The 27,137-nt window shown below is 44.1% G+C and overlaps 1 protein-coding gene across 1 annotated transcript; it reads right to left on the bottom strand.

The window, feature by feature from the left end:
• Nucleotides 1–8,673: 8,673 nt before the first annotated feature.
• Nucleotides 8,674–20,429, bottom strand: LOC121553341 (cytochrome c oxidase subunit 7A-related protein, mitochondrial). The gene is made up of 3 exons (XM_041866379.2): nt 20,241–20,429; nt 9,992–10,126; nt 8,674–9,572 (listed from the first exon to the last, which is right to left on the bottom strand). The coding sequence occupies exons 1-3, from the start codon at nt 20,307–20,309 to the stop codon at nt 9,435–9,437; spliced, it is 342 nt and encodes a 113-aa protein (XP_041722313.1). The 5' UTR covers nt 20,310–20,429; the 3' UTR covers nt 8,674–9,434.
• Between the last annotated feature and the right edge of the window lie 6,708 nt (nt 20,430–27,137).

The following is a 27,137-nucleotide window of genomic DNA, read 5'->3' as shown; positions in this document are numbered from 1 at the left end:
TAGAAACACAATGAACTAGGTCATGAACATATAAACACAAAACATAGACTCTACACACCCTGGCTCAACATAACAGAGTCCCCAGTGTCACGATCGTCTGGGTAAGGAGTAGTAGACCAAGGCGCAGCGTGTGAAAGAAACATGACTTTATTTAATTAAAGTTTCTAAATACAAACAAAACACGACTCGTGAAGTCCAACGGTTAACATACCGACACGGAACAAAAACCCACAACACCCAAGAGAAAACACACAGTTTAAATATGGCTCCCAATCAGAGACAACCAGCCGACAGCTGACACTCGTTGCCTCTGATTGGGAGTCACACATGCAAACATAGACATAGACAACCTAGAACAACCCACATAGAAAATGAACACATAGAATGCACACACCCTGGCTCAACATATAGAGTCCCAGAGCCAGGGTGTGACAGTACCCCCTAAAGGCGCGGACTGCGACCGCGTCTTAACAAACCCCAAACAGGGGAGGGCTGGGTGGGCATTCCTCCTCGGAGGCGGCTCCGGCTCCGGCCTTGACCACCACCCCTCCATAATACCCCCCGTAGCGCCCTGGTCCGGTCTGACCCCGCTGGCTGGATCTGGACTGGACATAGACGGAGCGGATAGCTTACGCTCCGTTGCGGAGCAGCTGACCGGTCTTACCAGGCTGACGACTCGCACCCCGGGCTTGGTGCGAGTAGCAGGAACGGGCTGAACCAGGCTGACAACTCGCACCCCTGGCTTGGTGCGAGTGGCAGGAACGGGCTGGACCAGGCTGACGACTCGCACCCCTGGCTTGGTGCGAGTGGCAGGAACGGGCTGGACCAGGCTGACGACTCGCACCCCTGGCTTGGTGCGAGTGGCAGGAACGGGCTGGACCAGGCTGACGACTCGCACCCCTGGCTTGGTGCGAGTGGCAGGGACAGGCCGGGCTGGGCTGGCGACGCACCCCGTAGGCTTGGTGCGTGGAGCAGGGACAGGCCGGGCTGGGCTGGCGACGCACACCGTAGGTTTGGTGCGTGGAGCAGGGACAGGCCGGGCTGGGCTGGCGACGCACACCGTAGGTTTGGTGCGTGGAGCAGGGACAGGCCGGGCTGGGCTGGCGACGCACCCCGTAGGCTTAGTGCGTTGAGCAGGGACAGGCCGGGCTGGGCTGGCGACGCACACCGTAGGTTTGGTGCGTGGAGCAGGGACAGGCCGGGCTGGCGACGCACCCCGTAGGCTTGGTGCGTGGAGCAGGGACAGGCCGGGCTGGGCTGGCGACGCACCCCGTAGGCTTGGTGCGTGGAGCAGGGACAGGCCGAACCGGGCTGTGGAGACGGATAGGAGACCTGGAGTGAAGAGCGGCCACCACCCGTCCTGGCTGAATGCCTACCCTCACACACTCTGTGTGAGGCATCCGCACAGGACGTACAGGGCGGTGTACCCCTGGCCTGGTGGCCTCCTGGATTCGCCCCATCTTTGCCTCCGTCAGCCCCGTCGTCCATGCCGTGTGCCCCCCCCCTAAAAATTTCTTGGGGTTGCCTCTCGACCCTCCGACGCTGCTCCCACGTCCAGGTTGCCTGTTCCTGGACACGCTGCTTGGTCCTGGTATGGTGGGTTTTTCTGTCACGATCGTCTGGGTAAGGAGTAGTAGACCAAGGCGCAGCGTGTGAAAGAAACATGACTTTATTTAATTAAAGTTTCTAAATACAAACAAAACACGACTCGTGAAGTCCAACGGTTAACATACCGACACGGAACAAAAACCCACAACACCCAAGAGAAAACACACAGTTTAAATATGGCTCCCAATCAGAGACAACCAGCCGACAGCTGACACTCGTTGCCTCTGATTGGGAGTCACACATGCAAACATAGACATAGACAACCTAGAACAACCCACATAGAAAATGAACACATAGAATGCACACACCCTGGCTCAACATATAGAGTCCCAGAGCCAGGGTGTGACACCCAGAGCCAGGGCGTGACACCTACTTACATGCAGGCGAAGGTGTTTGAGTGTAATCATGTTGGCCATATTGGATTCAGAATAAAATTAATTCACACCAACAGTCACATATTTAGAGGTGATTTTACCTCCATCAACTGCAGTGTCGGGGAAGCTACTCTGCAAATATAGTTCACCAAGCTACCAATTACTTCACGGTGGAAGAAGTTAAGCTACACTAAAGCTACCCTTAAGAAAAATATAGTTTACTTAACTAAAGTTACTTTGAAAAAGTAGTTCACTACATCCAAACTACTTTGTGATAAATTCTCATATCTAAATCTGAAATGTCATAGACTTCAAACCGCAAGAACAGTTCACTCTGTTAGAGTCATATGTTAACATAATGTGTAATTTAGCCTATTAAACAGTGAGAATTAGGCAGAAAGGAAATTATTGCCTACTTCACCCATATTTTATTTTTGCAAAAAGAAGCAGTGTGATGTTAGATCATAGACCTACAGGAGGGTTGGAGACCCCTGTTCCAAACAATATTAATAAACAAAAATAAGCTAAATCAAAAAGGGTATTTCAGAATTTAGACATACTCCATATGTTAGAGCACACTATAAGGAGTATAACGACACCAAATGTTGTCTGTATCATGTACGGTTCACAGATCATAGGGTCTTACAAGAGGCATGTATAGGTCTAAAATGGGCCTAAAATTGCCACTTTCACCATGATTTTCTCACAAATGTTTGTGGTACAAATGTAAAAAGCTTGTGATACAAATGTAAAAAGCATATCAAACATCCTTCCTCCCAATGAAGTTTCTATGTGAAAATTGCCAGCACAATCTGAGATACCCAAATTATTTTCCGTTCATGATCACCACTATTAGCATGCATCACACTTTCTCAGCCCTTCCTCTAACTGCTAAGGGCCTAAACGCAAGCCTTCAGTATTTCTACCTCAGATAAATAACACTTTGTGATTTGAGATAAATAACACACAAGCATGCTAACTCTTCTTACTAACTGTTCTTAACCCCTCTTACGACCTTCCCAGTCTATCCCTCAGGATTGGTTGGTCTTTTCTATTTGTCAATGTAACCCCTGATCTGACTTGCTACTCCCTCCTCCTCCCTCCTCCTCCCTCCCTCCCTTTCTTTGCCACATCCAATGTCTGTTCCCCAGGTGGTTTGGATTATTTAGCGTTTGATAGGCAGGCCGGTCACAACATCTGTTGTTTATTTCATGCAAATCGTCTCGCTTGTCTCTAAAACCCCTAAAATGCAGAATTAATGAGGTCTGGAAAAGTCAATGCAGCTCATTAAGTGCTTCATGTCCCCTGCCCACTTTCACCTCCTGATTCCACCACACACACCTTTTCCTCCTGCCAAAACAAAATATAGAGATACAGAGAGAGAAACAGATAGACAGTGAAAAAGAAAGACACACACAGCCTTTAGAAAACCACCATCTGCTGCATCTCTTATATGAGTTCCAGACAGCAAAAAGGACAGAAGCATCAAATAGCAAGTGCCACCTCTGCTCTCTCCTCCTCCAGTCCTCTCCACAAGCACCATGCGAAATGATGAAAATGACAGCAGCCAGCTTGATTGACGGGCCTATAGTCTATCACTTATCTATCATGTCTCTGTGATAGAACTACCCCCTCTTCTCCTCTCTCATCCATGTGTCATCAACTCACACTCAGCAGCTGTGTAAAGAGTGACTCAGTTTGGTGTAGCGATAGAATCTCATAATTTGCGTCAATAAACCTCTCCTGAGCACTTACTGGCTTCAGACAGGAGTTAGGACTGTAGGGCGGTAGAACACATAAACTCACAAAGACAAGCTGTTTTTCGTTTGAGGGGCCGTTTGTCTGTAATAAACGCCACTTGATAACTCACCGGCCCTCTTTTTTAATTGACAACAAGCCCACAGACCTTGGTCACCCCTGGATACGCTATTTTGCTTTGTTTGTCCCCAGATGAATCAACTACTTAAACACTATTTTTATGAAATAATCAATTATATACTTGTTGTCGCCAGTCGCCTACAAGTGGTTACAGGCACAAATAAAATTAATTAGCACAGAAAGGAGATATAACAAAGATAGCTAGCTTTTATTCAGTCCTACATTGTGTTGTTTATCAGAGCAGTGAAATTATTCTCCAATGCCAAGGAGGGAGAAAAGGCCTTTAATACACTTCTCTAGCTCAAGATGTGATTCGCTTCTAGTAGGCCAACTGTTGCCATGTGAATCACAAACCTAATGGTGTTTGTGTGTGCATGAGTGTGTGGATAGCATCTGTCGTATGTCTGCGTATAAGTAATTACCACTAATAAGCATTTATTAGTATGTAATTAAATGTTTATGGGTCGATGTCACAACACTGATAAGATGTGCTTGGGCATAAAGAATTGGAATAAGGCTGTTGTTGTTTGCTGTGGAATACGCATACGAGGACTGTAGCCTAGCGCTTTTTGTTTTCCACAGGGGCTGTTTTCTCTCCCTCTCCCCGCTCTCCTGCTGAGATAAACAGCCAGACAGATTGGACGATCAGAACGGGTTTATTTAGTTGTTAGATTACCCACCAGGCTTCTATCAGTCACTCTGACAGGGGGTACCTTTTCATTCCCCCTCCCATCCACAGATTTATAGCACCCATTTCCCCCACTAGAATCACACAGCAATAGTTATTTAAAGGCCCAGTGCACTCAAAATTATGTTTTTCCTGTGTTTGGTTTCCTATTGTACAACAACTGATGAAACTAAAATTGTAAAAGTGTGAAAAATTGTGATCAGCATTATTTCCTGATAGTTGCTGGTTGAAAATACAATCTACACAGGACATTGTCATCAGCCTGTTTGTATGGGCGGGAGCTTCGGCTTGCCTCAGGCAGTAAATTGGCCATTGGACCAGTAACAAAGAGAGTTCCAAACCTCTCTGCCAAGCTATACTGAACAAACATATAAACGCAACATGCAACAATTTCAGATTTTACTGAGTTACAGTTCATATAAAGAAATCAGTCAATTGAAATGAATCCATTAGGCCCTAATCTATGGATATTACATGACTGGGCAGGGATGCAGCCATGGGTGGGCCTTGGAGGGCATAGGCCCACTCACTTTGCAGCCAGACCCACCCACTGGGGAGCCAGGACCAGCCAATCAGAATGAATCTTTCCCCACAAAAGGGCTTTATTACAGACATAAATACACCTCACCACCCCCACTCAGACGATGCCGCAGGTGAAGAAGCCAGATGTGGAGGTCCTGGGCTGGCATGGTTACACGTGGTCTGTGGTTGTGAGACCGGTTGGACGTACTGCCAAATTCTCTAAAACGACTTATGTTAGAGAAATGAACATTAACTTCTCATGCAACAGCTCTGGTGGACATTCCTGCAGTCAGCATGCCAATTGCACACTCCCTCAAAACTTGATACATGTGTGGCATTGTGTTTTGTGACAAAACTGCACATTTTAAAGTGGCCTTTTATTGTCCCCAGCACAATGTACACCTGTGTAATGATCATGCTGTTTAATCAGCTTCTTGATATGCCACACCTGTCAGGTGGATGGATTATCTTTGCAAAGGAGAAATACTCACTAACAGGAATGTAAACAAATTTGTGCACACAGTTTGAGAGAAATAAGCTTTTTGTGCATATGGACAATTTCTAGGATTTTTTATTTCAGCTCATGAAACATGGGACCAACACTTTACATGTTGCGTTTATATTTTTGTTCAGTGTAGTTTAACATTTTTCCCTCTTGAGTTTTTTGCAAAAAACTATTTTTGTCAATTTTAATGGGAAACTATTTGAGTAAGGTATTTAATTGTTAATCAGAAATTATTTTATATTAATATAAAAACGGCTGCATTGGGCCTTTAATGTCTGTGTTCACTCTGTCACTGGTGGGTTACTGAGTTTGGGTGGGAAATTGCGGGGAAACAAGATGAAACACTATTCCACCCACTTAACTGTTGTGGTGTTTACAGTTTAAGCACATGTAGCTATGGCTTTAAATGGTAGTTATGATTTTAATAGTCAAACACTCCAATGTACAGTCATGGTCAAAAGTTTTGAGAATGACACAAATATTAATTTTCACAAAGTCTGCTGCCTCAGTTTTTATGATGGCAATTTGCATATACTCCAAAATGTTATGAAGAGTGATCAGATGAATTGCAATTAATTGCAAAGTCCCTCTTCGCCATGAAAATGAACTTAATCCCCAAAAACCATTTCCACTGCATTTCAGCCCTGCCACAAAAGGACCAGCTGACATCATGTCAGTGATTCTCTCGTTAACACAGGTGAGAGTGTTGACGAGGACAAGGCTGGAGATCACTCTGTCATGCTGATTGCGTTAGAATAACAGACTGGAAGCTTTAAAAGGAGGGTGGTGTTTGAAATCATTGTTCTTCCTCTGTTAACCATGGTTACCTGCAAGGAAACACGTGCCGTCATCATTGCTTTGCACAAAAAGGCTTCACAGGCAAGGATATTGCTGCTAGTAAGATTGCACCTAAATCAACCATTTATTGGATAATCAAGAACTTCAAGGAGAGAGGTTCAATTGTTGTGAAGAAGGCTTCAGGGCCAAGAAAGTCCAGCCAGCGCCAGGACCGTCTCCTAAAGTTGATTCAGCTGCGGGATCGGGGCACCACCAGTGCAGAGCTTGCTCAGGAATGGCAGCAGGCAGGTGTGAGTGCATCTGCACGCACAGTGAGGCGAATACTTTTGGAGGATGGCCTGATGTCAAGAAGGGCAGCGAGGAAGCCACTTCTCTCCAGGAAAAACATCAGGGACAGACTGATATTCTGCAAAAGGTACAGGGATTGGACTGCTGAGGACTGGGGTAAAGTCATTTTCTCTGATGAATCCCCTTTCCGATTGTTTGGGGCATCCGGAAAAAAGCTTGTCCGGACAAGACAAGGTGAGCGCTACCATCAGTCCTGTGTCATGCCAACAGTAAAGCATCCTGAGACCATTCATGTGTGGGGTTGCTTCTCAGCCAAGGGAGTGGGCTCACTCACAATTTTGCCTAAGAACACAGCCATGAATAAAGAATGGTACCAACACATCCTCCCAACCATCCAAGAACAGTTTGATGACGAACAATGCCTTTTCCAGCATGATGGAGCACCTTACCATAAGGCAAAAGTGATAACTAAGTGGCTCGAGGAACAAAACATCGACATTTTGGGTCCATGGCCAGGAAACTCCCCAGACCTTAATCCCATTGAGATCTTGTGGTCAATCCTCAAGAGGCGGGTGGACAAACAAAAACCCACAAATTCTAACAAACTCCAAGCAATGATTATGCAAGAATGGGCTGCCATCAGTCAGGATGTGGCCCAGAAGTTAATTGACAGCATGCCAGGGCGGATTGCAGAGGTCTTGAAAAAGAAGGGTGAACACTGCAAATATTGACTCTTTGCCTAAACTTAATGTAATTGTCAATAAAAGCCTTTGACACTTATGGAATGTTTGTAATTATACTTCAGTATACCATAGTAACATCTGACAAAAATATCTAAAAACACTGAAGCAGCAAACTTTGTGAAGACCAATACTTGTGTCATTCTCAAAACTGTTGACCACGACTGTAGTGTAGCACTGCTGGATGACAATACAGAGAAAGCATATCTGTGTGTGTTGATGCTTTCAGTGACTGAAGTGATCCGATTGATCCCAATATGATTGTGATTGGTTGTATAATAAGGCACATAGGCTGTTGCCATTTTAGGAGTCGCTTTTCAGACATCAGTTTTAACTGCTATCAGTTTGTCAATTATTACCTACAGAGCCATTCTAACAGATTTCCACCCACAGCCTGTTTTTCAACAAACACAAACTAATATCTGAAGTGGCTAGATTAAATGTAGCCATAATTTTGCGGGCCAGGCAGCCCGATATGTCAATCAACAATTGACATTCCATAAAACGTCATATTCAAATGAATGATAATCTCCACTTAATTACTGCAAGAATTTAAATTTGATATATAAGAGTATGATGGAAAGGTCTAGCTAGCTGCCTATTGTACAACTCAATGTCACGCCCTGGCTCGGGGGACTCTCGTATGTTGAGCCAGGGTGTTAGTTTCTATGTTTTGTGTTGTGGGTCTAGTTTACTTATTTCTATGTTGGCCTGAGTGACTCCCAATCAGAGGCAACGAGTGTCAGCTGTCAGCTGGTTGTCTCTGATTGGGAGCCATATTTAACTGTCTGTCTTTCACTTTGTGTTTGTGGTTTCTTGTTCCGTGTTGATGTAACCAGAGACGTCACGTTTTCGTTTGTTATTTTGTTCGTGTGTTTTCTAATAAAATATGTTCGCATTCAACGCTGCGCATTGGTCTTCTCTCGTAGACGATCGTGACACTCAAATCAACAATAAAGCAAAGATCAATCAACAAGATATCCGCTTCCCCTCGATGCAGCCCAATACTCAAGGTCATGTAAAATATTTGATTTTAAGAATATACATTTTGAATTGGGCAGAGTTGAGTTGGTCTGCCAGGACGATGTTGGAAAATAACAATTAATGACATGTTAAATAAACCTACAAGTTGAACTAGGATGTCCAACTAGCATTCGTTCATAGGTCCCGCTATAAGGAATATCCCGTTTCATGGTCAACTATTCCTAGAAGCAGCTAGATAGTCCTTCATTGTTTAGTTTTTTATACCAGGTAACAAAATGAAAGAAAATGTTTTATGTTTTACAAACAAAATATACTTTATTATCCCAAGACAAAGTTACAATGACTTGTCAGATACTCACTTTTTACAGAACACTCAGTTAGTATGCAGATTAAATGACAACTCACGACCTCCGCACCATAAAGTAGGGACTTGGGGGCCGTGCAAATAAGGTAATGCAGATGTGACTTCTCAAAAGCAGAGTTTATTACAGAAAGAAACCCATTAATGATATCACACAACCTGCAGTACCACCTCATTATTAGCTTTGAAAAGGTGCTAGCCCCATCCACCAACTCGTCTAAAACAAAAGAGAAACCAAATTCATCCATGCTATGAGACCCCAAATTATTTCCACACACATAGATGAGCACTTTGGCAGAAAACATTGTCAGACTTTTTTTAAATGTAGATTGTTGATATACTAGCTGTCGTAGTTATGTACCACTGATATGGTGCTGGTTGTTACCGAGACATCAGTAGAGATATACATGTGCAAATGCACAACTCGCACAAGAACACAGAGCAAGTAGTGATATTAGAGATAGTCTTAAATTTGACAAATGATAGATTATTTGATTCTGATGAAAACCCTAACATGAAACTAGGGAATAAATAAAGACAAGGAGGGGCAATATATCACTGGGGAGTAAAGGGATTCCTTTCCTTGACCGTCTGTGAGCACAATCGTCATCGTCCACATTACTGCTCTTAATCTGAATCATATAGAATCCTGCTGGACCCTTGAAGGGGAAGAGGCTGGATAAGCAGATCACTTCCTTGGCTGGGCAGCTATGTAGAGAGCCATCAGGCAGTAGAGGGTCCCTCCGATGGTCAGGCCCATGGTGGTCCTGTACAGCATCTTGTCCATCAGGCCTCTCTTCAGGTGCACAGGAATACCATCAGACTTCTGCAATGTAGACAGAATAAAGATAATGAGAAATTTGATAGCAGTCCCCAACTCCCCACTGTGAGTCAAAGGAGGGAATCCTGAGACATGTCATATTTTATTCAAGTCCAAACTTTATCATTGCTCACAACTTCTCTGCAGGGACAGAGGAGTGTATAACTTCCTAGGAAACTAGTAGGAATGCAACTATCAGTGCAAGTACATTTTGGCAGTGAAAGTTCATGGTCAAAGTAAATTACCATAGGAGTAGACGATCGCTTTATCATCTTCTAACCAAACAAACCAAGGTCAAGTAGGAAAAACTCCCACACAAGCTTACTAGGGTTATTGGGGTTCTGTGATTATCACAGAACCCCAATGACCCTAGGAAGCCGATAAGCAGTGTCTGGGTCAAACAAAGGTTAGGGCAGTGTCTGTACCTGGAAGAGTTTTTGTAGGTCAGGGACTTTGTTGTGTCCCAGGTACTCCACCGTGTTCCCTGCCTCCGACACATATTTGGTGGGGGTGGCAAAGATCATTGGGGGGGCCTCCATGGGCACTGTTACCCGCAACCCCTGGAGAGACAACAAAACATTAGACTGTGGAAACCACATGACCCAAACATCCACAAACACATAGGACAAACTATCAGTGTTCGGCCTTTATGCATTTAGCAGCCGTGCACTGCCGTTGCTAAATCGTGGCCGCCACTGAAAAAATAAATACATAATGTAGATGTATGCCCCAGGAAGACCCCATCCAGGCGAAGTCGTCTCAAAACTAAAGTGACTTATGTTAAAGGAATACTTTGGGATTTTGGCAATGAAGCCCTTTACCCATTTCCCCAGAGTCAGATGAACTCATGGATAACATTTGTATTTCTCTGTGTCCAGTATGAAGGATGTTAGAGATCGTTTTGCAAGCCAATGCTAACTAGCGTTAGCACAATGTTAGGACGTCCATGGTAACAACGTCTATGATAACAGCTAGCACACTAGCTGTTACCATAGACCTCCAGTCATTGTGCTAATGCTAGTTAGCAACTTCCTTCAAACTGCACGCAGAGACATAAAAATGGTATCCATGAGTTAATCTGACTTTGGGGAAGTAGCTAAAGGGCTTCATTGCCAAAATCCCAAAGTATCCCTTTAAGCACTTGGAGAAAGGAGTAGGAGTCTGGCGTTTTCACATGCAAAAGTGATTGCGTTTGATAACGCTTTATCTGCCTTCCCAATAATTCTATTTTCAAAACTAGTTATGGAAAAGAGATGCATGTTTCTGAACAATACATCATATTGCCTTGTTGACAACATGACCAACTGGCACAGATAACTGTTGAATTTGAGAAGGGCGTTCCTCTCATACCGCTTTTGCTGTTGACCGGTAGTGTAAACTGTTGACCGGTAGTGTATACCATACATGTGTATCCCGCACGACTAATAAAACTTGAAACTGAAACTACCGCCGGTAATCCAGAATGGTCCATGCTATCCGGGATCCTTGGGACATCCCTACTCCCCATTGAAGTTGAAATGTAAAATGGTTGGGTTAAGGTTAGGGTAATGCCGCGTTCAAAACACCTGGGAACGCTGACATCTCTGACTTCCAAGCGTTCAAGACAACTGGGAACTCTGGGGGAGGAAAAAAAAACAAGCTCTGACTGGGAAAAATCATTTTGAACGGTCTAGGGCTGACCCCAATTTGACTGGTCGATTGTTTAGTCGTTAGGCTGTTGGTCGACCGAGATTGTGTGTGTGTTACATTACTAAAACACACACACTACATATTTGCGGCCATCTCAGTTAACTAATCCATTGTAGAGACTAAAAGCCAGTTTATGCTCGATCCGAAAATGTGGTCGGAGGCTCCTTATGGAGGGTGACAATTACAGAGCCTCCAGAGGCATGCAGAGGCCAAATCGAGCTCTGTACCGCATCGCCGTGCGCTTCCCAAATTTTGTAACAATGCGGAGGGCTCTGTATAGCTCCGCATTGACATGATTGGTTGACGGCAGGTGGGGGCCGATACATCCTGTATAAAGACAAAATCACTTCCTTGAAAACAGCTCTCCACTGCTCCACAAAGCACAAGAAGTATGATGAATGCCCTGACTTCTGCTGAGGCCATATCACCGTAAATGCTGTATGGCCAATGCAGACATCGGATTGCGCTCTCTCCCGCCAATTTGTACACATTCATTGTTTGATAACTTCATTGTGTGAATTGTTTGCGTTTGATTGTTAGTGTATATCAATTCCCCATTACATATATCACCAGTAGTACATGTACCGTTAATTCCTAATCTACAACGTTTGTTACTTTGGTTATGGTAATTTCTTCTAATGCATTCAATATTATTATTCCAGTCTTCCCCTTCTCATTGTCTGAGTGGACACATTGTGTGCAGAGTGCACAACCTATGCTACACTTGTGGAAAACAAGTTTTGGTTTATTTCATTCCATTTACGAGTTGTCAATTTAGTCATTGTCTTTTGTTTGGAGCGCTACTGTCAATGTTGTGTAAGGACGCACACCTGATTACACATAGAAGTAGGCCTATAGGCTACCTGGCCTGCGGGCAAATGTAGGCATATAAAATGTGCCCATTTGGGGATCTGATAGTATTTCTGGATTGGCTTAACACACCACCACTAATGACCTGTGGAGCTTCTCAAAGTAATGTTTTCTTCACCTCAAACAGCAAGCAAACTAAGTCTGTTTTTACAACCATTGATAATTACAATAGTTCCTCAATGTATTTGAAAAATCTTTACCACCCTCTCCTTTTCGATAACCACTCAGCGTGAAAGGGAAAAATGTCATGCTCTGATCCAGTGTAAACGTCATAAAATAGGCCTACCTGATTACTTCTTAATAGTGCTCGACTTGCACTGAAATAGGTTCTGGTACTTATTTTGGGTGCTGGTAGTTTATATTTAGGTGCAGGAGCGCCACAATACTTCTGAGCTAATATCCTATAAGAGGAACAGGAGCTCAAGCAGTAGAACATTTGAGATGCCGGTACTCAGCTCCAGTGAGCTCCTGCCCAAGTCAAGCACTGCTTCTTATTCCTTGCGCAAATAGCCTACAGCTGGGTCTGTCCCTAGCTCACTGGCATGGGAAACTGAGGGCCCAGAATATTTTATACAATGTGGGCTGGCCCTAAGTTAATAGTTTATACAATAGTGCTAGCAAAGAGAATGCCGAATGGGTTTGAATGTGAGACGTCACTAGTAAACCCCTTCCCGTAGTGTATGGGATCCTTTTGTGTGCTTAAAACAAGTATAAGAAAGGTTAGCTGTGCACTAGATGCTAAGCTAACAAAGGGAGAGCAGCCATTTTGTTTTTCCTGTGTCACATTGAAATCCCCGTCTTGGGCGACGGAAGTCCCGCCCCTCTGTACTCTCGTTCGAGTTCAGCTTTCTGCGATCAGTGACCACTAGTGGTGAAAAAACGAATATTCTATGTGAGGGCAAAACGTGTTCTTATAGTGTGTAACTACAGGCTACACTTATGATACCCAGCCAATCTCAACTGACTGGATATCATTGTCTCATTCAATTTAATAAGTTAAATTGCCGAACATACCTTTTCAGGTTGATCATTCGGATAAGATCCAAATTGATTTGGTTCAACAAAGGAGACAATTTTAAACTTTTCCATATTAACCTAGATAAAGCAACGCTTTCAGGTTAATTAAAGTTTAATTCCCAAATAGCAAATACAGGTATGATTAATCATTATCATTGATTAATCACCTCAATTTGCTTTTGCAAATTAATTCACGTCCAAATCCCACATTACTGACGCAGTATTGATCCATTCAAACAAATGCTTCTGTTGAACATGTATCCCACCTTCATTAACTACTTGGGTCCTACAGCCCACGTTGGTTTGCCAATCTCAGAACTCAGAGAGCTTGCAAGCACAGCTTTTGAGGCATCAAAGAGAAATAAAGAACCGGAGAGAATATGATCAACAGGAAAAAGACAAGTCACTATGACTAGAAGTGGAATTGCCGGACAACAGGTCCGCCAGAATTAACACCCTTAGCAAGGACGTTAACAGTCAAATTACTCCCGCTCATTCCACTCGAAACCCAATAAGTCCATCTGTTTTCACTATGAACAGAAATTACACATCACGTCATTGCGAACGACCACTCCACTTTGTGGGGAATATGACCACAAAACGTGACTCAAACAGCCCATACCTGGAAACCTGTCATGCGCTAATTGATTCGGGCTCAACAATAACGCTCATCTCTCAAACGTTGTTCATTGATCTCAAAAGGGCTTTGAACCCAGCTAAACGTTTGTTGAAAACGGAAAGATGCAATACTTCACTTCGAGGTTTCACCCAGACTACCTCGCCTCTCACAATGAGACTCATGCTGAAACTACACTTCCAAGACGTATCGCTTGTTCACCCGGTGTATGTTACCATCCTCGAATGTGAACCCCTGCTACTCGGAGTAGACTTGATGGATCGGTTGATCCCACTGATGGATGGGAAGACCAACCAAGTATGGTCACAGGCAACCGTGCCGTCTCCACTGACCATACTGTCGTCTCCTACCGCTGACTGTGACACAGTCATCCACAAAGAGCATATATCAAAAGAACCCCATTCGAAAAAGATGTCTCGACACTTCTCTGTGAAGCATCTGACCCAAGGAGATATTACAATATCTCGTCACATTCAATCTGCAAACCTGATTGACCAGTCCTTTCATGATTTCAAGCCAGCAGTCTCTGTGAATGAGCCACTTCCCTCCTCCTTGGAGTCATGCGATACTGTAGCTGAGATTAACTTCTTGTCCTACGGACACTTCCGCAAGCACTTCGGCCGTCTCAGGAATAAAAGCAGAGTGTACTCTGCTTCCGATGTTACATTTTCCGCTTTGAGGGGGACTGAAACCCCTTACAATGAAACTAACGGCGTCAGTCCCGCAACTGACCCGATGACTCCCACCGGTGAAACGCTGTGCCATATCGCAGAAAGATATCCTTGTCTCAGTTCGCAGGTACTGGAATGGTCGCCACACGCAGACGCTGTGGTGACCGACAGGCCACGACAGCCACTGAGCGTTTTCAAGCACAAACACCAGGAGATTTGGTTGAATGGTTACTAACTACGTGGCTACTGACAACTCGTACAAAGGGTCCGACCTTTTCATTTGTGCCTTGGACACCAACACCCACCGCTGGTGGGGGAGGGGAATACTAGCCCAGACCCATGATGAGCCTCGTCGAGGCCGGTGGGGTCGAGAATATGTGCAACACTGTACGAGACCGCCAGAGCAGGAAACAAATCTAGTTGTAAACTTTCCCATGAGAACAGAGAGGGTTGCGCCTCCATGCTCTGGACACTACGCTGACAGACACAGCAAACCTTCTTGCCACAGCTCGCATTGATGTGCCATCCTGGATGAGCTGCACTACCTGAGCCACGTGTGTGGGTTGTAGACTCCGTCTCATGCTCCCACTAGAGTGAAAGCACCGCCAGCATTCAAAAGTGACCAAAACATCAGCCAGGAAGCATAGGAACTGAGAAGTGGTCTGTGGTCACCACCTGCAAAACCAGTCCTGTATTGGGGGTGTCTTGCTAATTGCCTATAATTTCCACCTGTTGTCTATTCCATTTGCACAACAGCATGTGAAATGTATTGTCAATCAGTGTTGCTGCCCAAGTGGACAGTTTGATTTCACAGAAGTGTGATTGACTTGGAGTTACATTGTGTTGTTTAAGTGTTCCCTTTATTTTTTTGAGCAGTGTACTTTTATTCATTTTTTTCATTTTCTGACACTTAGGAAGTGATAGAGCCATAAACAAGTTCCCCATACAACCATCAATTAGTGCCACAACGCCACTCATTTGGGAAATAAATGTAATTATGCATTTCGGGAGTGTGTGTGTGTGTGTGCGTTGTTAACATCTGCCTAAGTTACTGCCCAGATCTACCAGGCTGGACGACGGGTCCGGAACGGCGATGCCCACTGCCCATTCTTGTGGTGGACTGCTCCGTTGGAAGAAAGCCTACCAGGGTAAACCACCAGAGGGGGACCGCAACGGCAATCCCCAACCAGGACATCCCCTGGCCATTCTTGTGGTGGCTTCCAGCTTGCAGAGATCCTCCCAAGGTAAACAACCAGAGGGGGACCGCAACGATGATCCACAACCAGGACATCCAGTGGTCATTTTTATGGTGGGTTGCAACTTGCATAATAATACCAAGATTTAACCACTAGAGGGGGACTGTCATGACTTGCCCTCATGGGCTGAGGATCAAAGATGCCAGCTAGGCAAAGGTTTGAACACCCCCTTTCCTGGGGGACAGTTTTATGACCGGTCGTAAATTCCTTGCAGAAACTCTTTCCATGCCATGCAGTATTGGGAGAGGGAATTTCCCTGTGAGACAAAGGAAGTCTTCCCGCCAAGACTCCAACATCCAAAAGTGGATAATGAAACAATATTCCTACTTAAAAGAATGTTGGAAATGGTCGGTGGGGACTTAAAGAACATGTCAAATTCATTACCATGTTGTGATGTCATTTAAGACGGTGGAACAACATAACTATCTCTGGGGGTGTACACTTCCCAGTTATGAGGTTTGCATCTAAATCGCTGTATAAAAACGAATTATTACGTATAATAATACTTTTGTGAAAATAACAGTGTGATTTTAGCATTCTAGATGAGATGATTGTTTTCCATATTGATTTGTTCCCAGCCAGTGGCCACGCCCAGATGAGCACAAACATGATGGAACGCCCCTTTTACCCCGAGTGCCTAAAAAGCCTTGAAAAACAAATTAACATTAGACCAGCAGACGTGAAGCGTGAGCTAAACGTTACAAAATGGTTTAAAACTACAACTCCATTACCAAAGGAAGACCAAGTAGATTACGGTATAAGCCGGATGTTGCAAATGGTTGAATTTCTACCACACCAGGAAGCGTGAAGCTGAAGCTACACATTACAAAATGGTTAGACCAGAAAACGTGAGTCCACACGTTTGAAATGGAGAAACTCAAACACTCAACCTCTACACGAGGTGAAGAAGAAGACAATGCACTAGACCTTATCATCTCAGTCTGCAGCTGGCATGTATAGTCGTCTAGAGAACTTTTCACTAAAGACAAGAGTTGGGAAGGACAATCCCTTTCAGACAACCGCTGGTACATCTGAAGTATCCATTCTAACCACCACTACGACCAGAAACTCTACATTGGGATCTCTGGTGGGCAAACTAAAGTCCTACATCATCAGCTCAACGATCGAAGACAGCTACACGTAAATACATTTTGCATTTCTAATCCGATTGAGTGGTTATTAGGGTGTGCTAAGCATTTGTATTTCCGTGAGCGTAGTTTACAAATGTCCGATAAGTGAATTCCTTTGTCTCTTCCTTTCCCCCCTCTCTCTGAATCAGCCAACTCTCCTTCTACCCAAGCATTCATGCTATTGTTAGTCCAGTCCACTAGGGACCTGTTTTCATTGTATTACGTTAGTAATCAATAACCTGTGTGCGTGTGTGTGTTTGTATTGTGTTATTATTTAGTTAGTAAATAATTAAGCCAATTTGTGTATTGCTGATTCATCAATAAGTTTAGGGTTCTTGCAGGTTCAAAGATTATGCGACGTTCAGAATGAGGCTGATAAGAGGTAATTATTTAATAAGTGACTGTTATCGATATAACATCTACATCGAAGAGTTTAATTCGGGAGATGGTAACTCGTTAAACACCTTCTTCCGTGGTGCCCCAAATTCCTAATGAGTTAATTGTTACCTACGTCTCCTGATTACAAACCAAGTAATCTGATTTATAGGTCTTCATGCGCTTGAGAAACTTGATGATCTACAAATGGAGTCAGACGGCAGTGGTGAGCGCTCTGAGGTTGAGCCAGTCCAGGATGAAGTGGACCTACCTGTGGAGACATGTGTAGTGGAGAATTCCAACATTTTCCCTGATAATCCTACCAGAGATGATTTTGGACCGGTAGGAGTGAGATTTTTGGAAAGAGTGGATTCCTGCTTTTTGGCCGACCCATACATTGTTTCGGGCTGGGAAAAGGACAAACTGGGAATGGTTACATCTGTTAAAGTTTCAAGAAGTGGAATTGTTTAGATTTTTTGTGTATCCGCCTCTCAAAGGAAGCGGGCTCTTCGAGTCACGCTGCCCAGGGCTCAACCTGTGGTGTGCTTTGCTCTCTGGATCAGGGCGCCGCTATAAGTGGTGAGCAGTGGGGTAGAGTTGAGTGTAGCGGTGGATCAAATGAAAATGAATATTTCTAGTGTTTGTGGCGCCTGCCGTTTGGTGAGACGTAGATCCGGTGGCAATAGCGAGACTGAGAATACCCAGTCTGTCTTGTTGAGCTTTGACAGAGTTTCTTCATGATAAGGTCAGGTTAGGTTATATTTGCTATTCTGTGAGGGCCTAGGTTCTGAACACGCGTCAGTGCTTTAGGTGCCAAGGATTGACATGTTGCAGCAGTGTATAGAAGGGAGAACCCACAATGTGAGAAATGTGCAGGAGGGCATAGTCAGAGGGAGTGGGGATAGAGAAAGCACTGTGTGCCAACAGTGGGGGTGCACATGCAGTTGGGGGTCCGAAGTGCCGAGAGAGATTGCCAGAGTTCGAGTGGGGCAGAAAATGTCCTATGCTGAGGCAATGAAGAGGGTAGAGGACAGCCCAAGGGCGAGTGAGTCGACTGGGAGCCCCCCAGTGAGTAGGCCTGAAGAGAGAGAGCCAGAGAGGATGAGTTTTAGTAAGGTTGGATTTCTTGCGTTTATAGCCATGGTCATCAACTGCACTGCTCTGATGGAGCAGAAATCACAGAAGATAGCTGTGGTAGTTGCAGCAGCAGCAAAATATTTGGTTGTGAGAGATTTTAGTGCAGAAGATCTAAAGATAGTTGTGAGAAGGGGTTCCATCCTCCCAGGCCGACAGCCTGGTGTAGGATCGTTTAGGGCCAAGTACTGGGATGGGGTGGTAGGTTTTTGGGGATGGTGTAAATAAAATTAAATAGTATTTGTCACATGCGCCATGAAATGCTTACTTACAAGCCCTTACAAAAAAACACAACTCTGCATTGTTGGTTAAGTAAGAAAATATTTGGTAGGAAAAAAAATAAAAAAAAATAAAAAAATAATAACATAATAAAAGGCTCCATAACAGCTTCTACCCCCAAGCCATAAGACTGCTAAACTGTTAATCAAATGGCTACCTGGACTATCTGCATCATCCCCATTTTTATGCTGCGGATACTTGCTGTTTATTAACTATGCATAGTCCCTTTACCACTTCCTACATGTCACAGGAGATTGGTGGCACCTTAATTGGGGAGAACGGGCTCGTAGTAATGGCTGGAGCGGAATAGGTGGAATGGTATTCCATTTGCTCTGTTCCACCCATTATTATGAGCCGTTCTCCCCTGCTACTTGTACATATTACCTCAACTAACCTGTACCCCTGCACATTGACTCTGTACCGGTACCCCCTACCGCCTGGTATAGAGGTCCTGGATGGCAGGAAGCTTGGCCCCAGTGATGTACTGGGCCTTACGCACTACCCTCTGTAGTGCCTTGCAGTCGGTGCAGGGTTACGCCTCGATCACACCGACAGTGTATTTGCATTTTGGTACACCAGAAGTACATTAATTTCCAATGGAATGCTGTGTTTGCCTTGCGTTGCAGAGGCAGTGCGTTCTGCGTGGTGCATACGTTGGATTTATCGAACGTATGGTTCAAACTATGCGTCGGCGGATTGACAGAAATGGTAGCAGAAGGTGAATGTTTAACTTTTGTTGTACAAATATCCAGATGATGCTGTGTACCATTTTGCGCAATAACACGGTCAGTGTGTCCAAGGCGTTAATGGCACTGCATGGTCATTCTGCCATCTGCATTGGCCGTGCAGCATTTAGGGTGATATGGCCTCTGCAGAAGTCAGAGCATTCATACTTATTGTGCTTCGCTGAGCAGCGCAGAGTTGTTGTGAAGTTGTCAAGGAAGTGAGTTTGTGTTTATACAGTACCTCCCGCCCTCACCTACCTTCAACCAATCATGTCAATGTGGAGCCCTCCGCCTTGTTACAACATTTCTTTAGGCGAACTGCAATGCCTTAGGGAGCTCAATTTTGCCTCCAGAGGCTCTGCAATTGCGTCACACTATCCATACGGCGCCTCCGACCACATTTTCGGATCAAGCATAAATTGGCTCTTAGATGGTGGTGCAATTACATTTTTTCCCATTAGTCAATTTTTTTTCTTCACAATGTGGAAGGCACATTCCGAACTGAGAACGGCAGCAATACGCCAAAAAGCGTATAGTCTGCCGGAAATGCACAAGAACACCAATCCGGAATGTCTCTGCAACAAAACGCTGCTAGCTAACCGGCAGCAACTTGCCAGGTTAACGCGTTACTAGCTAGGGCTATTGTGTTAGCTAACTTTGTCCGTCGAGTCACCTTAGCCAACCACAACAAATACTTAGCTAGCCAGTTAGCTGTTATAAAATACATATTATCTAATGTGGTGTGCTTTCTTAGCCATGTTGTGTAAATCCATACATTTGTTTGTTGTGCCCAATTGAAACCCTTGCTAGCTAACGTTAGCTAACAATGTGAAGGTCACTGCTGCACTTTTACATCTGTGGCTGCCTGCTAGACATGCTTTCTGTTCCTACCTGAGGGCTGTAAGCACTCGGTGCCGATCCGGCAAGTCTTTGTGTAACCCCATTTAACTTGTAGTACATTTTACTTGGCTGCAAAACAAAAACAACAGTTACGAATAAGGTCGGATCACGAATTTCTCCTTGTTGGCTAGAAGAGCAGAGAGGATGGACCCAGTATTAATGACACAGGCTGGCTCAGTGGTGCCTGCTTAGAATAGAGAACATTAGGCAATAATGGCGGCTTTTTGTAGGCACTATTAAACGGTCCAGCTTTTGTCAAAAATTGTTTCTTCATTTAAGCTAACCCTTTCCTAACCTTAACCGAATTATACTAACCTGCTACAAAAAGTTAAATCTGACTATAATTTGAGTCCATCTAGCCATGACTATTAAACAGGCTAACTCCATGGCTCGTTGGCCAAAGGCTATGGGGAAATTCATGTTTTTTTTGGTAGGGTTTGGGGATAAATGACAAGATTAAGGATATGGTAAACACAGGCTTGGAGATATTACATGTTTTGTTCTATGAGATATTATCAGCTAATGTCACATTTTGTGAATTTTGATGCATTTATTTAATCAAAACAAGTAAAACGCAAACAATATGCTAACATGTACAAAATAAAACTAGACCATGGTGCTTGCCTACGGAGCTGTGAGGGGAACGGCACCTCTGTACCTTCAGGCTCTGATCAGTCCCTACACCCAAACGAGGGCATTGCGTTCATCCACCTCTGGCCTGCTGGCTCCCCTACCTCTGCGGAAGCATAGTTCCCGCTCAGCCCAGTCAAAACTGTTCGCTGCTCTGGCACATTGTAAAGTGGTTATCCCACTGGCTATAAGGTGAATGCACCTATTTGTAAGTCGCTCTGGATAAGAGTGTCTGCTAAATGACGTAAATGTAATGTAAATGCATGCCTTTGACTTCTAGCTAACAGGCTTAGCTTACTTTATCAGATGGACCCAAAGTCTCCTCTGGACAACATAGTTCGGGAACCGATAAAACGAGCACCATCCCGCTGAAGAGATATGGGGTTGAGCCTGGAGCAAAACAATATACAATATTTCGTTTGAGCTGGTAAGCAGAAAGCTAACTAAGCTAACTAGCTTTTTGGCGGACAGTGGCGTAGACTCGTTTAAAAAAAATTAATTTTAGTCTTATCTATCCTGAAGTGTGTAGTCACTTTACCCTGACTTCATGTACATATCTACCTCAAATACCTCGTACCTCTGCACATTGATCTGGTACTCCCTGTATATAGCTCTATTCTTGTGTATTTTATTCTTCTTGTGTTACTATTTTCGTTGGAAAGGGCTCGTAAGCAACCATTTCACGGTAAAGTCTACACCAGTTGTATTTGGCACATGTGACAAATAACATTTGATTTTGATTTGATGGTAGGCGTAGTGACGTGAAAAATGTTGCGGCTAATGTTGTAGTTACATTTCTCTTACATATTTTGAGCACATAAAGGCTTCATCATTCATAAAGTTCATGTTAACTGATACGTTTTGTTCTAAGATCTCCTAAACCTAGGTTAATCTCAGACCTTATTTTCGGCATATATCCCAAAACCCCTTTATTTTCCCCATTCATTCCCCCCATAGCAATGGCCATAGAAAATGCTAACTAATTTCCGGTTTTTAGAAACACAAGCTGGCGAGCTCTATTATAAAACGGGTTGTTTGGATCCTGGATGCTGATTGGTTGATAGCAGGGAGCGATAGCAGGGCGTTATTCGCCACAATCCCCGGGTAATGCCTGTTAACAATTCCATTTGAATTATCAACGCACATCCACTGTCCCACAGCCCAGCCTGCCAATTCATAAACTTCATCTCCCCTGGATAAAAGTGTCTAGACCAGGGGCGGTGTGTTCATTAGGGCGATATGGGCGACGCACTGCCAAACGGGAAAAGGAAGGGATTTTTTTCCTAATCAATTATATCACGGCAACAGTAGTTATCAGTGTTCTAATCTAGACGTCTGATCTGCCACTAAATGTCCAATCAGGCTAAAGTCGTGCTTCAAATGGCCCCGCCCCTTTTGGGGCGATTTCAGTCAGGTTGAAAATCGCCCCAGAAGTCTCTCATAGACTCTCATGTAAAATCTTTTTTTTTCAAATATCAGAGCTTTCAATACAATCTCTATGGGTTCCGGGAGGGCTTGCACTTACGCGCTTTCGTCATACGTAACATAACCATGAACGTAACTAAGAAAAGAGCAGGTAGCAGCGTCAATCAATTCACGTACTACTGTCAAGATGGCTAGCGTTCAGTGCAACTCGATTGTCTCTTTGAAAGAAGTTCCTTTTTGTCGGCGAACAAATCAAGATAAATTGGCAACGAAGCAATTAGGACCTCCCAGACCAAATTTAATAATTCAACAGGTTTCTACTAAAGGGGGAAAGTCCTACACCCGAGGATTTTCCAAAAATTGGTACGAACGAAAAACCTGGCTAGCAGGCTGCGATGTAGCTAATGCAGTCTTCTGCTACCCCTGCTTACTCTTTCACCCTGAAGGCGGCACGGCAGACAGCACCGCTTGGACAGCGACTGGTGTAACGGACATGCACCATCTTTCAGAAAAGATTAAGAAACATGAGCTGTCAAAGACCCACATGGATAGCTGTTTGAGATTGTCTGCTTTGGGGAGAGTGAACATTGCCACTCAACTGGATGAGGGATACAGGCTAGCTGTCCGCCGCCACAACGATGAGGTTAGCAAGAACCGCCACATCCTCAGCCGGCTAATCCAGTGTGTGAAGTTTTGCGGAGTGTTTGAGTTAGCTTTGCGAGGCAAAGATGAAACTGAGGGCTCCACCAACCCTGGTATTTTTCTTGGACTTGTCAACTTTGTGGCACAATTAGATGAGGTGTTTTATGGAAATGCATATTGTTTATGCAGTGTTGAGGAATGTGAAAGAACACCCTTGATTATTTTTACTGTGATAACTTATTTTGCTTTTGTAAGCCAACACTTTTGAGATCAGTCAATAAATGCTTCTGGTATTGACTTATATGCTGCCCCTGTCTTCATGTTGTTGCTGGACATATCTTTTTTAAAATGTGTGTAGGTCACCTAAATCATCAGAAAAATTGCCCCCCCTGAGAATTTTTTCAGGAGCCGCCACTGGTCTAGACATAGGGTGCCCAATCAAAAACGCATATTTTGACCAATGGGTAAAATAATATGTTAATTGTGTAGTTACTCATCTAAGAAAACCAACGTTCCAAACCTCATGTCTCTATCATAATCTGTTAAAAAGTTATTGGAGTTGCTATTTTACTCCATGCTCTGGTGAGGAGTATTTTCCTCCTGCACTAAACTTTTTTTAAATGGTGATTTATCAGGGGGTGCTGCAGCAGCTTCAGCACCCTACTTCCCACGGCTATGGAGGTAAGATAGATACCTATTTTGAGATATGATGTAATATTTTCATATTTTACTATACGCTTTTCATATTAATGCAAAATTCCTGTTATTTCTTTGAAGATTCATCACAGAAACAAGCGTATCTCTGTGAAATGTCAAGGTAGCAGCGTACCATAGGCTTTTTATTTTCAAAGGCTTTTACATTTAATTTAGCTTGTGTCAAGTTAATTTTGCTTTTTGCGACAACTTTGCAGACATGTAAAATCCTCAAAAGTCGCTGTGAGAAAGCCTAGGGCTGAGTGGACACCCTACTAGACGTTAGTTCCCCATGTTACTAGGCTAACAGTTGGTCCGCTGGGCACACAATAGTTGAATCAACGTTATTTCCACGTCATTTCAATTAAATTATATTGAACCAATGTGGAATAGACGTTGAATTACGGTCGGATGCCAAGCAGTTGCCCTACCAAGCGGTGATGCTGCCAGCCAAGATGCTCTCAATGGTGCAGTTGTATAACATTTTGAGGATCTGAGGGCCCATGCCAAATCATTTCAGCCTCCTGAGGGGGAAGAGGCATTGTTGTGCCCACTTCACGACTGTGGTGGTGTGTTTGGACCGTGATAGATCCTTAGTGATGTGGACACCGAGGAACTTGAAGCTCTCGACCCGTTCCACTACAGCCCTGTCGATGTGAATGGGGGCATGCTCGGCCCTCCGTTTCCTGTAGTCCACGATCAGCTCCTTTGTCTTAATGACGCTGAAGGAGAGGTTGTTGTCCTGGCACCACACTACCAGGTCTCTGACCACCTCCCTATTGGCTGTCTCATCGTCATCGGTGATCAGGCCTACCACCGTCGTGTCGTCTACAAACTTTATGATAGTGTGACCATGCAGTCGTGGGTGAACAGGGAGTACAGGAGGGGACTAAGCACGCACCCCTTAGGGGCCCCCGGGTTGAGGGTCAGCATGGCGGATGTGTTGTTGCCTACCCTCACCACCTGGGGGCGTCATGACAGGAAGTCCAGGATCCAGTTGCAGAGGGAGGTGTTCAGTCCCAGGGTCCTTAGCTTAGTGATGAGCTTGGAGGGCACTATGGTGTTGAACACTGAGCTGTAGTCAATGAACAGTATTCTCACAAAGGTGTTCCTTTTGTCCAAGTGGGAAAGGGCAGTGTGGAGTGCAATAGAGATTGCATCAACTGTGGATGTATTGGGGTGGTATGCGAATTGGAGTGGGTCCAGGGTGTCTGGGACGATGGTGTTGGTGTGAGCCATGACCAGCCTTTCAAAACATTTAATGGCTTCAAATGTGAGTGCTACGGGGCAATAGTAATTTAGACAGGTTACCTTGGCGTTCTTGGGCGCAGGGACTATGGTGGTCTGCTTGAAACATGTAGGTATTATAGATTGGGTCAAGGAGAGGTTAAAAATGTCAGTGAAGACACTTGCCAGCTGGTCTGCGCATGCTGTGGGTACGCGCCCTGGTAGTCTGTCTGGACCTGCAGACTTTTGAATGTTAACCTGTTTTAAAGGTCTTACTCACATCCGAAGAGCGTGATCACACAGTCGTCCGGAACAGCTGTTGCTCTCACGCGTGGTTCAGTGTTGCTTGCCTCAAAGCGAGCAAATAACGCATTTAGCTCATCTGGTAGGCTCGCGTCACTGGGCAGCTCTCGGCTGGATTTCCCTTGGAAATCTGTGATAGTTTGCAAGCCGTGCCAAATCTGACGAGCATCAGAGCTGGTGTAGTAGGATTCGATCTTACTCCTGTATTGACGCTTTGCCTGTTTGATGGTTCATCGGAGGGCATAGCGGGATTTCTTATAAGCGTCCGGGTTAGTGTCCCGCTCCGTTAAACATGCTAAATCAGTCACCCACCATTACTACTAAGTCACTTACCCACCATTGCATGTTGTACCAAATGGTGGTTTGGACCTCGCTTTATATGCGCAGACAGCTACATTGGTACGTGTTCATTTACAAAACCATTCTGGGTAAACTCCCTCTACCTCTAGCCTGCTCTCCTTCACCACTAGCAGTTACCAGACGTGGGCTACTAGGTGGTTGATACTTAAAGTCCCCAGGGCTTTTACGGAGTTAGGCAAGACTGCCTTCTCCTATGTGCCCCAGAGGCATATAACAGTATACAATCTATTGCTTCACCTAGATGTATTAGTGCCCCTCAATGAGTTTAAAACTCTGATGCAAGACTCTGTGTGTTACTGTAGGCTGGATCGTGTTGTTGTTGTGCTGATTGTATTTTACTAAAACATTTTTTTTGTAATGTTATATTAATTGCTGCTGCCTTGGTCAGGTCTAACTTGCCTCTCAATGGGCTTTTCCTGGTTAAATAAATACATGTGTACAGTCATGTAAGCCCCTAATGTACTCAGACAAACATGCAGATTAGACTTAGATTTTCTTTATTTATATACAACCATATAACCATTATATCTGTAAACGACATAAGCTCTATACAAAATAGCTGGTTTCATTAAAAAGAAGGGAAAAAACTATATGGCTTGCATAAACAGAACCATTTTCTCAAAATATATATGCACTGTTGCACTTTACATTCTATTGAAGCAGCAATATGCTAGAGATGCCCACATAAGGTGTTTGGGTGTGACAAAGTACAGTATCCAGAAGTAGCAGGTCCTCTCTGTTTATGTGAGTATAAGTCATATTTTAAGTCTTGTAGAAAATGTACAAACCTTTCAAATAAATATTAGGTATTTTTCTCTTTTAATTATTTCCATTGTAACAAATGTGAGCCCACTTTTGCCCCCACTACATCCACTGTGAGCATAGGTATATGTCCTAAAGGGTTTAAGAGGAGTATTCTGCACTTATTCTCAAAAACTGTTTGTTCCAACCAAACTCCCATTGCCTTATACCTGATCCTCAACACAACAGTAACAGTTCATTTTCAGTTTCAGTCCAATGGCAAAATACATATTCTGATGACAACAGAGAGACTCACATAATATTGTCCCAGTCCAAATATCAAGATTGCACTGAGTGGGGCGTGGAGTATTTTAGTATTTCATTGAGAAGAGCGATGACAGAAGTGACAGGGTGTCAGTCAGACAGACATTAAATAGGTCACTCAATGATTTTATAACCAGTGGACCATGTTTAAACATTCAAAATGTGTTTTTATTGCCTGATTTGTCTTGTAATCCCCTTTTTGTGTGTCAATTGATTTACTCATAAATGTCATTTATGATGACCTTTCTGACTTTTCATTTTACGTATGTGCAGTTTGGATTGGCAAAATACAAGTGAAATCCACTCTCTTGTTTACCCATGTTATTAAAATGGAGCTCTCTGAGAAAAACCACTCACAAAACGCTCACCTTTGTGTGTGTGTGTGAGAGAGAGAGAGAGAGAAAAAAAAGAGACAGACAGACAGACAGAAAGATAGATGAAGAAGAAGAGGGACAGAATATGGTTTGAGAAAGTCCAGCTTGTGGTCCATGTGTGGCTTGGATTTTTAATGGTCTCAGTTACCCCTGTAGCAGTTAGAATCCC

This window comes from Coregonus clupeaformis, chromosome 37 (assembly GCF_020615455.1).
Source record: "Coregonus clupeaformis isolate EN_2021a chromosome 37, ASM2061545v1, whole genome shotgun sequence".
Lineage (NCBI taxonomy): Eukaryota > Metazoa > Chordata > Actinopteri > Salmoniformes > Salmonidae > Coregonus > Coregonus clupeaformis.
This window is presented reverse-complemented; position numbering and strand designations above follow the sequence as displayed.

Bases quoted from the DNA above. Each gene is read 5' to 3' on its own strand.
- LOC121553341 (XM_041866379.2), bottom strand. From the start codon at position 20,309: ATGTACTACAAGTTAAATGGGGTTACACAAAGACTTGCCGGATCGGCA. The intron at 10,127-20,240 runs GTAGGAACAGAA...TTGTCTCTCCAG, and splicing joins CGAGTGCTTACAGCCCTCAG to GGGTTGCGGGTAACAGTGCC. The intron at 9,573-9,991 runs GTACAGACACTG...TCTACATTGCAG, and splicing joins ACCTACAAAAACTCTTCCAG to AAGTCTGATGGTATTCCTGT.